The sequence below is a fragment of the Chiloscyllium punctatum genome, chromosome 9 (assembly GCF_047496795.1).
Source record: "Chiloscyllium punctatum isolate Juve2018m chromosome 9, sChiPun1.3, whole genome shotgun sequence".
Taxonomy (NCBI): domain Eukaryota; kingdom Metazoa; phylum Chordata; class Chondrichthyes; order Orectolobiformes; family Hemiscylliidae; genus Chiloscyllium; species Chiloscyllium punctatum.
Genome location: NC_092747.1, coordinates 59,205,955 through 59,217,642, shown reverse-complemented (window position 1 = coordinate 59,217,642; position 11,688 = coordinate 59,205,955). Strand labels below are relative to the sequence as shown.

At 42.6% G+C, this 11,688-nt stretch overlaps 1 protein-coding gene across 1 annotated transcript in view; it reads right to left on the bottom strand.

The window, feature by feature from the left end:
* Positions 1-208: 208 nt before the first annotated feature.
* LOC140481695 (DNA-binding protein RFX8-like) overlaps positions 209-11,688 on the bottom strand; it is a 66,015-nt gene continuing 54,535 nt past the window's right edge. The window contains exons 9-10 of the mRNA XM_072578270.1: positions 8,622-8,899; positions 209-367 (exon numbers count right to left, since the gene is read on the bottom strand). Of these exons, the coding sequence (XP_072434371.1) occupies positions 209-367; positions 8,622-8,899 (437 nt within the window). The remainder of the gene's footprint in view (positions 368-8,621; positions 8,900-11,688) is intronic.

The window sequence follows — 11,688 nt, the reverse complement described above, 5'->3', positions numbered from 1 at the left end:
CCAATCCTTGGCTCCATTTCTGTTTAATTTACCAAATATTTGTAAATTATGCTCAATAAAGTCAACATTTTTAAAAAATCTTAAATCTCTAAAGATGGATAAATTTACACATTGGTAATAACAGAATCATTCCACTCCCAGGCATACTCATCTACCAACAGTACTATTTTGGTGCTTTGAAAATCTTCTTTTACACATCATGAATCACTTATGTTTGCACATCACCAGCTACATGTTGCTGCATCTTGGAAGTGTGGATTTCAAATGTTTGGCCATTCTTTAAAGTGACAACTGCTTTCTTCCCTAATGACAGATTCAGTTTAAGAGTACTCTTACTTGGCTCCTCTTCAACCAACACCTGAATTAACTGAAATAAACAATTACAAGGTTTAAATCAAATTAGCTTCTCAAACATTATGGAGATAATTATTAACAATGACAAAAGCACCAAATTCATCAAGGATATTGTGGAACTAGAGAAACAGGGACGGTTAAGACAATAGAAGACTTCAAAAGCCAGGAGAAGAATTTTAAATGTGTGGCACTCGTGGTCAGGGAGCACTAGTAGATAGAACACAGCAGACAATCAAGCAAAAGGCATGCTGGTGAGTTGGGAGAGGAGGGGGCTGGTATGGGACTTGGCTCGATCATGTCAAGTGCCTTGTTAACCATTGGTCATGTGTGGCCACCTACTCCACATGTTTCAGGAGGCTGCAAGTGTTAGCAGCAAAGAGTGTGGGAGCCTGAGCTGCCTGAGGCACGACAGTTCACCCAAGTTCAGAGAGTTCATCTGCTACCTCTACAACCTGTGTTGTGACTCTCCCCTCCTTATATCTAAATCATGGTGTCCACTATTTCTGCTCTGTGCAGGGGGGCAAGCATTTTCAAAGAAGGTATTTGCTGCTGCTGGTGTTGTTTCAGTTGTCTCCTGAATCCCCAAAGCCAAGAATGTGTTGAAATACTCTCTGCTTACTTGAATGAGTGCAACTTGGACAGCACTCAAGAAGTGTACACCATCCAAGATAAAGCAGCTTTCTTCATTGGCACCACATCCAAAAAAAGTCTCTCCTTCCACCACTGTCGCTCAGCAGCTGTAGTATATACCATCTACAAGATGCTCTACAGAAATTCACCAGAGTTCACTCAACAGCACCTTCCAAACCCCTGATCACTACCATCTAGAATGACATGGGCAGCAGATACATTGGAAAACCAACACCTTCAATTTCCACTCCAAGCCACCCACCATCCTGATTCAGAAATATATCACCATTCCTTCAGTGTTGCTGGGTCAAAATCCTGGAATTCCCTCCTTAATGGCATTGTGAGTTTATCTGTTATAGGCAGGATATTATCAAAATGGAGAGGGTTCTGGAAAGATTTACTAGGATGTTGCCAGGAATGAAGGGTTTAAGTTATTTAAAAAAATGCTGGGGCTTTTTACACTGCAAGCATAGGAGGTTGAGGGGTGGCCTTATTGAGGTTTATAAAATCATGAGGGGCATAGATAAGGTGAATAGCAAAAGTCTTTTCTATAAGGTGGGGGAGTTCAAAACTAAGGGGCATCTTTTTAAGGTGAGAGGAGAAGATTTAAAAGCGACATGTGGGGCAACGTTTTTTACACAGGGAGTGGTTAGTGTGTGAAATGAACTGCTAGAGGAAGTGGTGAATGCAGGTACAGTTACAATGTTTAAAAGACATTTGGATAAGTACACAAATAGGAAATGTTTGGAGGGAATTGGGCCAAATGCAGGTTGATTAGTTTAATTGACTAGTTGGACCAAAGGATCTGTTTCCATGTGACATGACTCAATGACTGCAGTGGTTTAAGAAGGTAGCTCATCACCATCTTCTTAACAACAACTAGGGATGGGCTATAAATGCAGGCCCAGCTAGCGATGCCCACACCCTATAAATAGATTTGAAAAAATGCTGCTGTTCTTGCCACGTATCATATGCACCAGCTGGACCTACATATGCTTCCCCTGTGTATAGTAAACATTTGCATTCAGGAATTGGAACTGAAGGTGTGTGATGTGCTAGAGAGTACTTTTGAACAAGTTGGAAATCACACATTAAGCAGTGATACCACTTTCTGAGAGATAAGTGTTAAAAACAGCAGCCTCAATAATGATGGCTCTTCATTGTAACTAATCAAAGCCTTCCCAACTTGTCAGTTTGACTGTAGAAACCTGCTGCTAGGCAAAATACAAGGGTGCCAAAACATGTGAACTGGGTTTCAAGTTCAATTTAGTTCCAAAGGACTAAATTTGTGTGAAATAATGTGGTATTGTCAAAATAGTGAATTCTACACATTTGTTTAGTTATAGCTAAAGTATAGTTTTTGATTCCATTCTAATGTAGACCCTATAACAATCCTGAATACACAGAACTTGGGTTGAAATAGAGTCGTAGAGATGTACAGTACAGAAACAGACCCTTCAGTCCAACTTGTTCATGCCAACCAGATATCCCAAAGTAATCTAGTCTCATTTGCCAGCACTTGGTCCATATCCCTCTAAACCCTTCTTATTCATATACCCATCCAGATGCCTTTTGTATTTATACTAGCCTCCACCACTTCCTCTGGCAGCTCATTCCATACATACACCACCCTCTGGAAAAAGTTGCCCCTTAGGTCCCTTTTAAATCTTTCCCCTCTCACCCTAAAACTGTGTCCTCTAGTTCTGGACTCCCCCACCCCAGGGAAAAGACTTTGCCTATTCACCCTATCCATGCCCCTCATGATTTTATAAACCTCTATAAGGTCACCCCTCAGCCTCCGACACTCCAGAGAAAACAGCCCCAGCTTATTAGTCTCTCCCTATAGCTCAATCCCTCTAATTCGGGCAACATCCTTGTAAATCTTTTCTCAAACTTTTCAAGTTTCACAACATCCTTCTGAGAGCAGGGAGACCAGAATTGCACACGATATTGCAAAAGTGGTTTAACCAGTGTCTTGCACAGCCCAACATGATGACCTCCCAACTCTTATAGTCAATATTCTGCTCAATAAAGGAAAGCACACCAAACACCACTTTCACTATCCCATCTGAGAGAGTAATTGATAACTGTGCTGATTGATTTAATTATTTAAAATGTGGATAGTAAATAATTGGACCTTACTTGGTGGGTGATGAGGATGAACAGTGCTAGCCATTTGATTGACTTGACCATGGGTAAACTTTTCCATAGCAAGCTATTTTCAATTAAACATCTGAACAATGTAACACCTTGTTTAAACTATCTTGATAAAACAAGCAATCAAAATCTGAATCAGGAAGTGTAAGTTAGAATAATTAATTCAACTTTAAATTAGGTGCACAAAGTGAAATAAGGAGAGGGAAATGTTGGATTAAAGAGAGAAAGACATGAAAGAGACACAAATAAGAAGTTGAAAATAAATTTTTGAACTTTTTTCATTTACAGGTAGGTAAGTAAAGTGTCAAGTGAATTAACTGAATAGGTAATAATTTGAGTGATAGAGTACAGTGTGGGAAAGTGTGAACTCATTCACTTTGGTAAAAAGAAAACAAAAGCAGCATATTATTTAAATTGTAATAGATTGCAAAATTCAATATGATATAGATGGATCTGATTGTTCTGGTAAATGAAATCACAAAGTGACAGTCTGCAGGCACAGCAAGTAATTAGGAAGGCAAATGGAATGTTGGCATCCATTGAATTGGGTATAAAAGTTGGGAGGTGGTGCTACAGCTTTACATGGCCTAAGGGAAATCATGGCTGAAGAGCTTCTGGGCAGAGGAGATGACCTGGGATGTGCAGTGAGAGAGGGACTCACCGAAATCCTTGTAGAGGGAGGAAGAGAGCTTCTTCGAGGAAGGCATCCTTGCAAGAGGATTCACAGTAGGTTAACATCTTCTAGGAGAAAGTGAGGACTGCAGATGCTGGAGATCAGAGCTGAAAATGTGTTGCTGGAAAAGCGCAGCAGGTCAGGCAGCATCCAAGGAGCATGAGAATCGACGTTTCGGGCATAAGCCCTTCAGGAATGTGAAGAAGGGCTCATGCCCGAAACGTTGATGCTCCTAATCCTTGGATGCTGCCTGACGTGCTGCGCTTTTCCAGCAACACATTTTCAGCTCTGATCTCCAGCATCTGCAGTCCTCACTTTCTCCTAGAAGATGTTAACCTACTGTGAATCCTCTTGCAAGGATGCCTTCCTCGAAGAAGCTCTCTTCCTTCTAAGGGAAAGCTCTCCTAAGGGAAATCACAACTGGAATACTACGCGTTTGTATCTCTTTAATTAAGAAAGGATAAATTTATATTAGAAGAAGTTTTGAGAAGGTTCTGTGGAATGATTTATGGGATGAAAGAGGTCATTTTTTTAGGCAAAGTTAATTGAGTTGGGCCTCCATTTTCGCCTTTATAAGAATGAGAAATTATTGAAACATGCAGGATTGAATCTTACAGGAACGTGGATGATGGTGAGAAATTTGGAAGAATCATGCAAGAAGTCCAGTGAGGCCTGTCTTGAAATGGGGAAAAGCACGTTTAATCTTTTGCAACTTCCAGGCCTCAAGGTCAGCTTCCTTTTAATGGGGAATATTGCTTGTTAATGACCTAATTAACTGCACATCTCACGTGATTAATATATAGTTTCTAAGCATACTACCCATTGTGTGCAAACTATACGTCAAGAATTCTCAGTATGCAAGTCACAGTGAGCACCACTGCTGCAAAAAGTAGATTTGAGCACCTATTGAAAGGAATGTGGAACTGCAGACTGGAGGGAAGTGGGGATAACAATTGTGAAGGGTGGTATTTATTTGTCGGGGGTGGGGGGTGGATATGGTAAAGGATGAATGGGAATAGGGTAATGCAGAAGGGGTGTTTTTCCACAATCAGGAGCACCTGAACTTCAATGGGGAGGGGGTACAGTGTATGACCACACCAGTTAGTCACCTGATAAGTAGAGTCTGGTGGTGGAGGGGGCTTTAGGGGTTGAGGCTGTGGCTGGTGAAAGTTGGCAGATGTAGGCTCATGTAGATAGGTTGGTTGGGTCCTGTGAAGCCAATGGGGTTATGGGAAAGGCTGTCAAGAAGGGAATCTGGATGTCCAAGGCTTCAGTGACACATAGATGTGGAGGCTGGATCGATTGGCTGATGAGCATTCACTGGCACCTTCCATTGTGCTGGAAATCAGAACTGTACAACAAGACAGAAAATGGCTACGCCACTCAGCGAGAGTGAGTAAGTGTCTGAAATCTGTGTGGATGTGAGGTTAGACTTCATGCTGGGAGAGTTACATTCAGGGCTAGGCAGAGAACCACACACAGCAGACATACCGCGAAACCATTTAGGAAAACATGGTCAGTGCAATGTCACCTGTCCTACCAATGTGCCCTCAAAAATATTTTCCTCCCATTGTCTCAGTATGGTCCCATATTCCACAGCTGAGATGGAGGAAGCTTGCTCAGTAGTGGAGTCTGTTGGCGGTGGAGGTTAGGCCAGATGACATGGGAGTTCCTCGGCCAGAACTTCCAAGGATCCGAGGGGGACAGGTGGTGTGGATGTGAAGGGCTCGACCACTTCTGGAGTATCATGAAAGGAGAATTCTGAGGGGCCTGAGTGGGCTTCCCTCCTCAGATTGGTGCCTCTTGGCACCTCCCTGTCTCTTTATGAGGAAGGGTATCTGGAATGTTATCAAAGTTCTCTGCCTCCCTGTCACCATGCCATTGATCATGAGGACCTGTGCTGGGCTGATGCAAGGCTGTGCTTATCCTGAGGGTGCTGAACCTGCCTCTCCATGGCAATGTATTCACGGAGGCAAATGGCTACTTGAGGCACTTGTGTCAGCATAGTATAGCTGCACCCCCGCAGTCTTTGGGCTATGAGGGCCATTGCATTCCTCTTACTTGTCTGCTGTACCTATTCCTCCCAAAGCATGCAGACAAAGTCCCTGATTACTGCCACTACACAGTCATCTCCAGCCTGGAGATGAGTAGGTGCTTGGTCTCTGGTAGGTGTCTGAGTACCAGCAGCCTGTGGGATATCTTCTTTGGCCAGCTGTAGAGATGTTGCAGTGAGGTGTTCACTAAGTTGTACTTACAAGCATTCTAAACCTGACTTTCCTACTGAACATTCAGTATCTGAGCTGTAAAGGCAATGGGGGGAAGGGGTTTGAGCAAAGGATGTTTCCTCTGAGCCCTATGGATTCTCTTCCTCAGAGATTAAGGTGGCGCATTAAGGCAGAGCAGCCCATTTCTTCACAGGGGCCAGGCACAAATGGCCCTGACGGTGGGGTTAGGGTGAGACAAAAATAACTGCAGATGCTGGAACTCAAAGTCAACAAGGAGGAGGCTGGAAGAGCACAGCAAGCATCAGGAGGTGGAGAAGTCAACATTTTGGGTACAACCCTTCTTCAGGAAATGGGGGTATAACTCAGTGGTGGAGCATTTAACTGCAGATCAAGAAGTTCCCCAGTTCAAATCCAGGTGCTCCCTGCTTTTGAAATTCTATGTGAAATACTATATTGTTTTGTGGCTAATATTGTCTCTAACTTTGTTTCCTAAGTGGGGTTAGGGTGGCAGCTGTTGTAGAACTTACTCGGTTCGCGGAACAGGAATGTCTTGGTATCCCAACAGCAGTCCAATCATCTTCTCTGATGGACAGGATTCTCTCCCTATAGTGGGTTACAGCTTCCCTCCATGTGTCCTGACTTCTGAGCACATATCTGTGCCATTACCAAGACTGCCTATTTTCACACCCATACAATCATTCGGCTCTGCTTCTGCCTCAGCACCCAGCGCCTCTGTTGCTGAAGCCCTCACGCATGCCCCTTACTCATTCTTTTTTTCAAATCCTCCAGTCCCGTAACCACCTGAGGTATGCATACTTCTCTTATTCAGGCCTTTTGAGCAGTTTCTAACTTGGTCTACTTTAGATCCCTAAACCTTGAGCTGCCTGGGTTACAAGCTCTGGAATTGCTTCCCTAAACCATTTCTCCTCTCTATCCCTTCTTATCCTTTAAGACAGCCCTTAAAGTCTATCTCATTGACGTTGGCCATTTGACTTAACATCAAATTATATGACTGAGTAGCAAATTTTGCTTTTATAAGCAATAAAAACAGAAATTGCTGGAAAAGCTCAGCAGGTCTGGCAGCACCTATGGCGAGAAATCCGAGTTAATGTTTCAGGTCCAGTAATCCTTCTCAGAACTGATGGTAGTTAGGAAGAAGTTGGTTTTTAAACAGGAGATGGGGTGGGTGGAGGGACGCAGACTAAATGATACGTGGGGATAGACCCAAAGAGAGAGAAGAACAGTTGGACAGACAAAGGAGTGGGGAACAAATAAGTATTAATCAGGATTATTTGTGGCTAATGATGGATTGTATGAATTGGCAGACCATGTGATAACAAGGCCTGGTGTAGGGGATTGGAATAATTTCATGGAAGAAGGTTCCGCCAGCCCTAAAATTGTTGAGTCCAGAAGGCTGTAGAGTTCCCAAGCAGAAAATGAGGTGATATTCTTCCAACTTGCACTGAGCTTCACTGGAGCATTGCAGCAAGCCTGAGAAAGAGATATTGGTCGGTGGTGTTTTAAAGTGACAGGCGACTGGAAGCTCCGGGTCATTTGTGCGGACAGAATGTAGGTGTTCTGTGAAAGCGGTCACCCAGTCTATGCTTCATTTCCCCAGTGTAGAGGAGACCACATGGTGAGCAGCGAATGCAGTGACTGGATTGAGTGAGTGAAAGTAAAGCTCTGCTTCACCTGTAAGGTGTGTTTGGATCCTGGGATACTGAAGAGGGAGGAAGTGAATGAGCAGGTGCTACATCTTCTGTGGTTGCAGGGGAAGGTGCTGTGAGGCTGTGGGAGGGGAGTATTGGGAGTAAAGGAGAGGTAGACCATAGTGTCCCAGAGCGAATGGTCCTTGCAGAAGGCTGACAAGGGAGGGGAGGGGAATACATGTCTGGTTGTGGAATCCCGCTGAAGGTGGCAGAAATAGCAGCTAATGATCCTTTAAATGTGGATACTAGTGGGATGGTAAGTGAGGACAAGGGGACCCCTATCATAGTTGCGGAAGGGAAGAGAGGGGATGAGGGCTGAAGTGCAGGAGATGAGTCAGACCCCGAGGGCCCTATCGAGTTCGGTGTTGGGGAATCGGTTGAGGAAGAAAGTGGACATTTCGGTGACTTCCATGTCGAAATTGGCTTGGTCAGAACAGGTGGGACAGAGGAACTCGGAGAATGGAATCTTTACAGGAAGCAGGATGTGTGGATTTATGGTGAAGGTAACCATGGGAGTCAGTGGGTTTGCTTCTTTAAAGCTCCCGTGAAGTGCTTTGGATTAAAAGTGCTAGATAAATACATACTGTAGTTCTGCTTGTTGAAAGGATACTTCAATTTGGAGTTCTGTGGCAAGTTTAGTCTTATTAATGACATAATTACAGGAATATCAATGGAGAGCTGGTAGTGAAAGTGTTTTTACAAGCAGATAAATGAAAGAGGCAGCTACTGTCAGATTTCCAAGTTCAATTGTACGTTGTGCTTGTTGGAAGCTACTGGCTGATTACTCTGTGAAAATATTACTGAGAGCTAGTAGTCTCAATTACTTTTACAACAAATTCAAATCTTATTAATTAGACAGCAGGATCAGCTTACCTTGTTGCCAGTCAATGTATCAACTTTAAAGCCCAAAGGTTTGATGGTGATATTTTGCAGATTAAGGTCTTTGTCACCTGTTTGTTCAGACTTTACATTAAGAGACTCTGGTACTGAATACTTTTTGAGTACGGATTCTAAGTCTGGTTCCTGAATTGAATCATGTGAGAGTTGACCCACGTTTTCTGATACTGATTTTTCCATTTCCTCTTCCATGTAGGACTGAAGTACATGAGTTAGATACTCAGAAATTAGAAGGTTCACCAAGTGCCAAGATCCTAGTGTACAACAAACGAAAGACTAATCATTGGTAACACAGAACTTGAATATTGTTGAAGAAAGAGACGGTTTTTCGACTTACACTCATCAGGTCAATTCACAAAAATACCAATATTGAAAACTAACATTGTCCAGCAAATGTTGCAAGAAGTAAGGTACTAACTGTACTCAACCAGCCTGCACTTGCAAATCTCGCAATTTAACTGTCCAACATAAGGTGTAGTCCTGCAATCGGATAACAGATGCTGGATAATTCTGAGTTTGAAAAGAATTATGCTGACAACCAATTTGAGGTTGTCACTTCCATTCACAGTGTAGTGTTCCTGCATGAACTAGAAGCTACACATACGAAGTCACGGAGCCTTTTTCATTGCAGACAGAAAAGCAGGTAAGCACACTAAGCTGGTTTCATCTCAACAAAATAGGTGATGGCCATTCATCAACTCATTTCCAAGGCAATTTTCTGGCCAATCAAAGTTAACCTGCCTAATTTAAAAATCTAAATAAATCCTGGCAATTACTATTCACTGTTACATTCTCCAAGGCAACACCTCTACTAATCAGAGTCAATTTGCTGACCATCAGCACTCTCATCTCATAAAATGTAATCGTTAATTTTCCATTTTATTGATATGCTTGTGAATGGTCATTTAAAAATATGAGATGAAAATCTTTGACTAAATAAGATATTTTCAGCGATATTAAATTAAAGGACTAATAAAGTATTACAATCTTTACAAATTGCTCATATTCCATCATAACCTGAATTATAAATCAATCCCTAATGTCTAAATAGAGTAGATTAAGCTCTTTCAAACAACAAATATTCAAATTTCAAAGCAGGTCGTAGAGTCATACAGTCATCGAGATGTACAGCATGGAAATAGACCCTTTGATCCAACCCGTCCATGCCAACCACATATCCCAACCCAATCTAGTCCCACCTGCCAGCACCCGGCTCATATCCCTCCAAACCCTTCCTATTCATATACCCATCCAAATGCCTTTTAAATGTTGCAATTGTACCAGCCTCCACAACTTTCTCTGGCAGCTTATTCCAAAAACGTACCACCCTCTTCGTGACAACATTGCCCCTTAGGTCCCTTTTATATCTTTCCCCTCTCACCCTAAACCTATGCCCTCTAGTTCTGAACTCCCCCACACCAGGGAAAAGACTTTGTCGATTTATCCTATCCATGCCCCTCATAATTTTGTAAACCTCTATAAGGTCACCCCTCAGCCTCTGACACTCCAGGGAAAACAGCCCCAGACTGTTCAGCCTCTCCCCATAGTTCAAATCCTCCAACCCTGGCAACATTCTTGTAAATCTTTTCTGAATCCTTTCAAGTTTCACAACATCCTTTCAATAGGAAGGAGACCAGAATCACATGCAATATTCCAACAGTGGCCTAACCAATGTCCTGTGTAGCCGCAACATGACCTCCCAACTCCTGTACTCAATACTCTGACCAATAAAGGAAAGCATACCAAACACCTTCTTCACTATCCTATCTACCTGTAATTCCACTTTCAAGGAGCTATGAACCTGCACTCCAAGGTCTCTTTGTTCAGCAACACTCCCTAGAACCTTACCATTAAGTATATAAGTCCTGCTAAGATTTGCTTTCCCAAAATGCAGCACCTCTCATTTATCTGAATTAAACTCCAACTGCCACTTCTCAGCCCATTGGCCCATCTGGTCAATATCCTGTTGTAATCTGAGGTAACCCTCTTCACTGTCCACTGCAACTCCAATTTTAGTGTCATCTGCAAACTTACTAACTATACCTCTTATGCTCACATCCAAATTATTTATATAAATGACAAAAAGTAGATGACCCAGCACCAATCCTTGTGGCACTCCACTGGTCACAGGCCTCCAGTCTGAAAAACAACCCTCCACAACCACCCTCTGACTTTTACCTTTGAGCCAGTTCTGTATCCAAATGACTAGTTCTCCCTTTATTCCGTGAGATCTAAGCTTGTTAATCAGTCTCCCACGGGGAACCTTGTCGAACGCTTTACTGAAGTCCATATAGATCACATCTACTGCTCTGCCCTCCTCAATCATCCTTGTTACTACTTCAAAAAACTCAATCAAGTTTGTGAGACATGATTTTCCGTGCACAAAGCCATATTGACTATCCCTAATCAGTCCTTGCCTTTCCAAATACATGTACATCCTGTCCATCAGGATTCCCTCCAACAACTTGCCCACCACCAATGTCAGGCTCACTGGTCTATAGTTCCCTGGCTTGTCCTTACCACCCTTCTTAAACAATGGCACCACGTTAGTCAACCTCCAGTCTTCTGGCCCCTCACCTGTGACTATAGATGATACAAATATCTCAGTAAGAGGCCCAGCAATCACTTCCCTATCTTCCCACAGAGTTCTAGGGTACACCTGATCAGGTCCTGGGGATTTATCCACCTTTATGCGTTTCAAGACATCCAGCACTTCCTCCTCTCTAATAAGGATATTTTGCAAGGTGTCACCATCTATTTCGCTACTTTCTATATCTTCCATATCCTTTTCCACAGTAAATACTGATGCAAAATACTCGTTTAGTATTTCCCCCATTTTTTGTGGCTCCACACAAAGGCTGCCTTGCTGAAGTCCTTCATCTGTTGCTCGGAGATTTTGTAACTTTACATTTAATTTTAAAATTGCATTTATGTATTATTTGTCTTTGTTAATGTGCAGTCAATAGATAAGTTATTTATGATCATTTACTTTTTCCTTTTAAGAGTACCATACCACTTCATAAATCTATACATCTGAATTGGT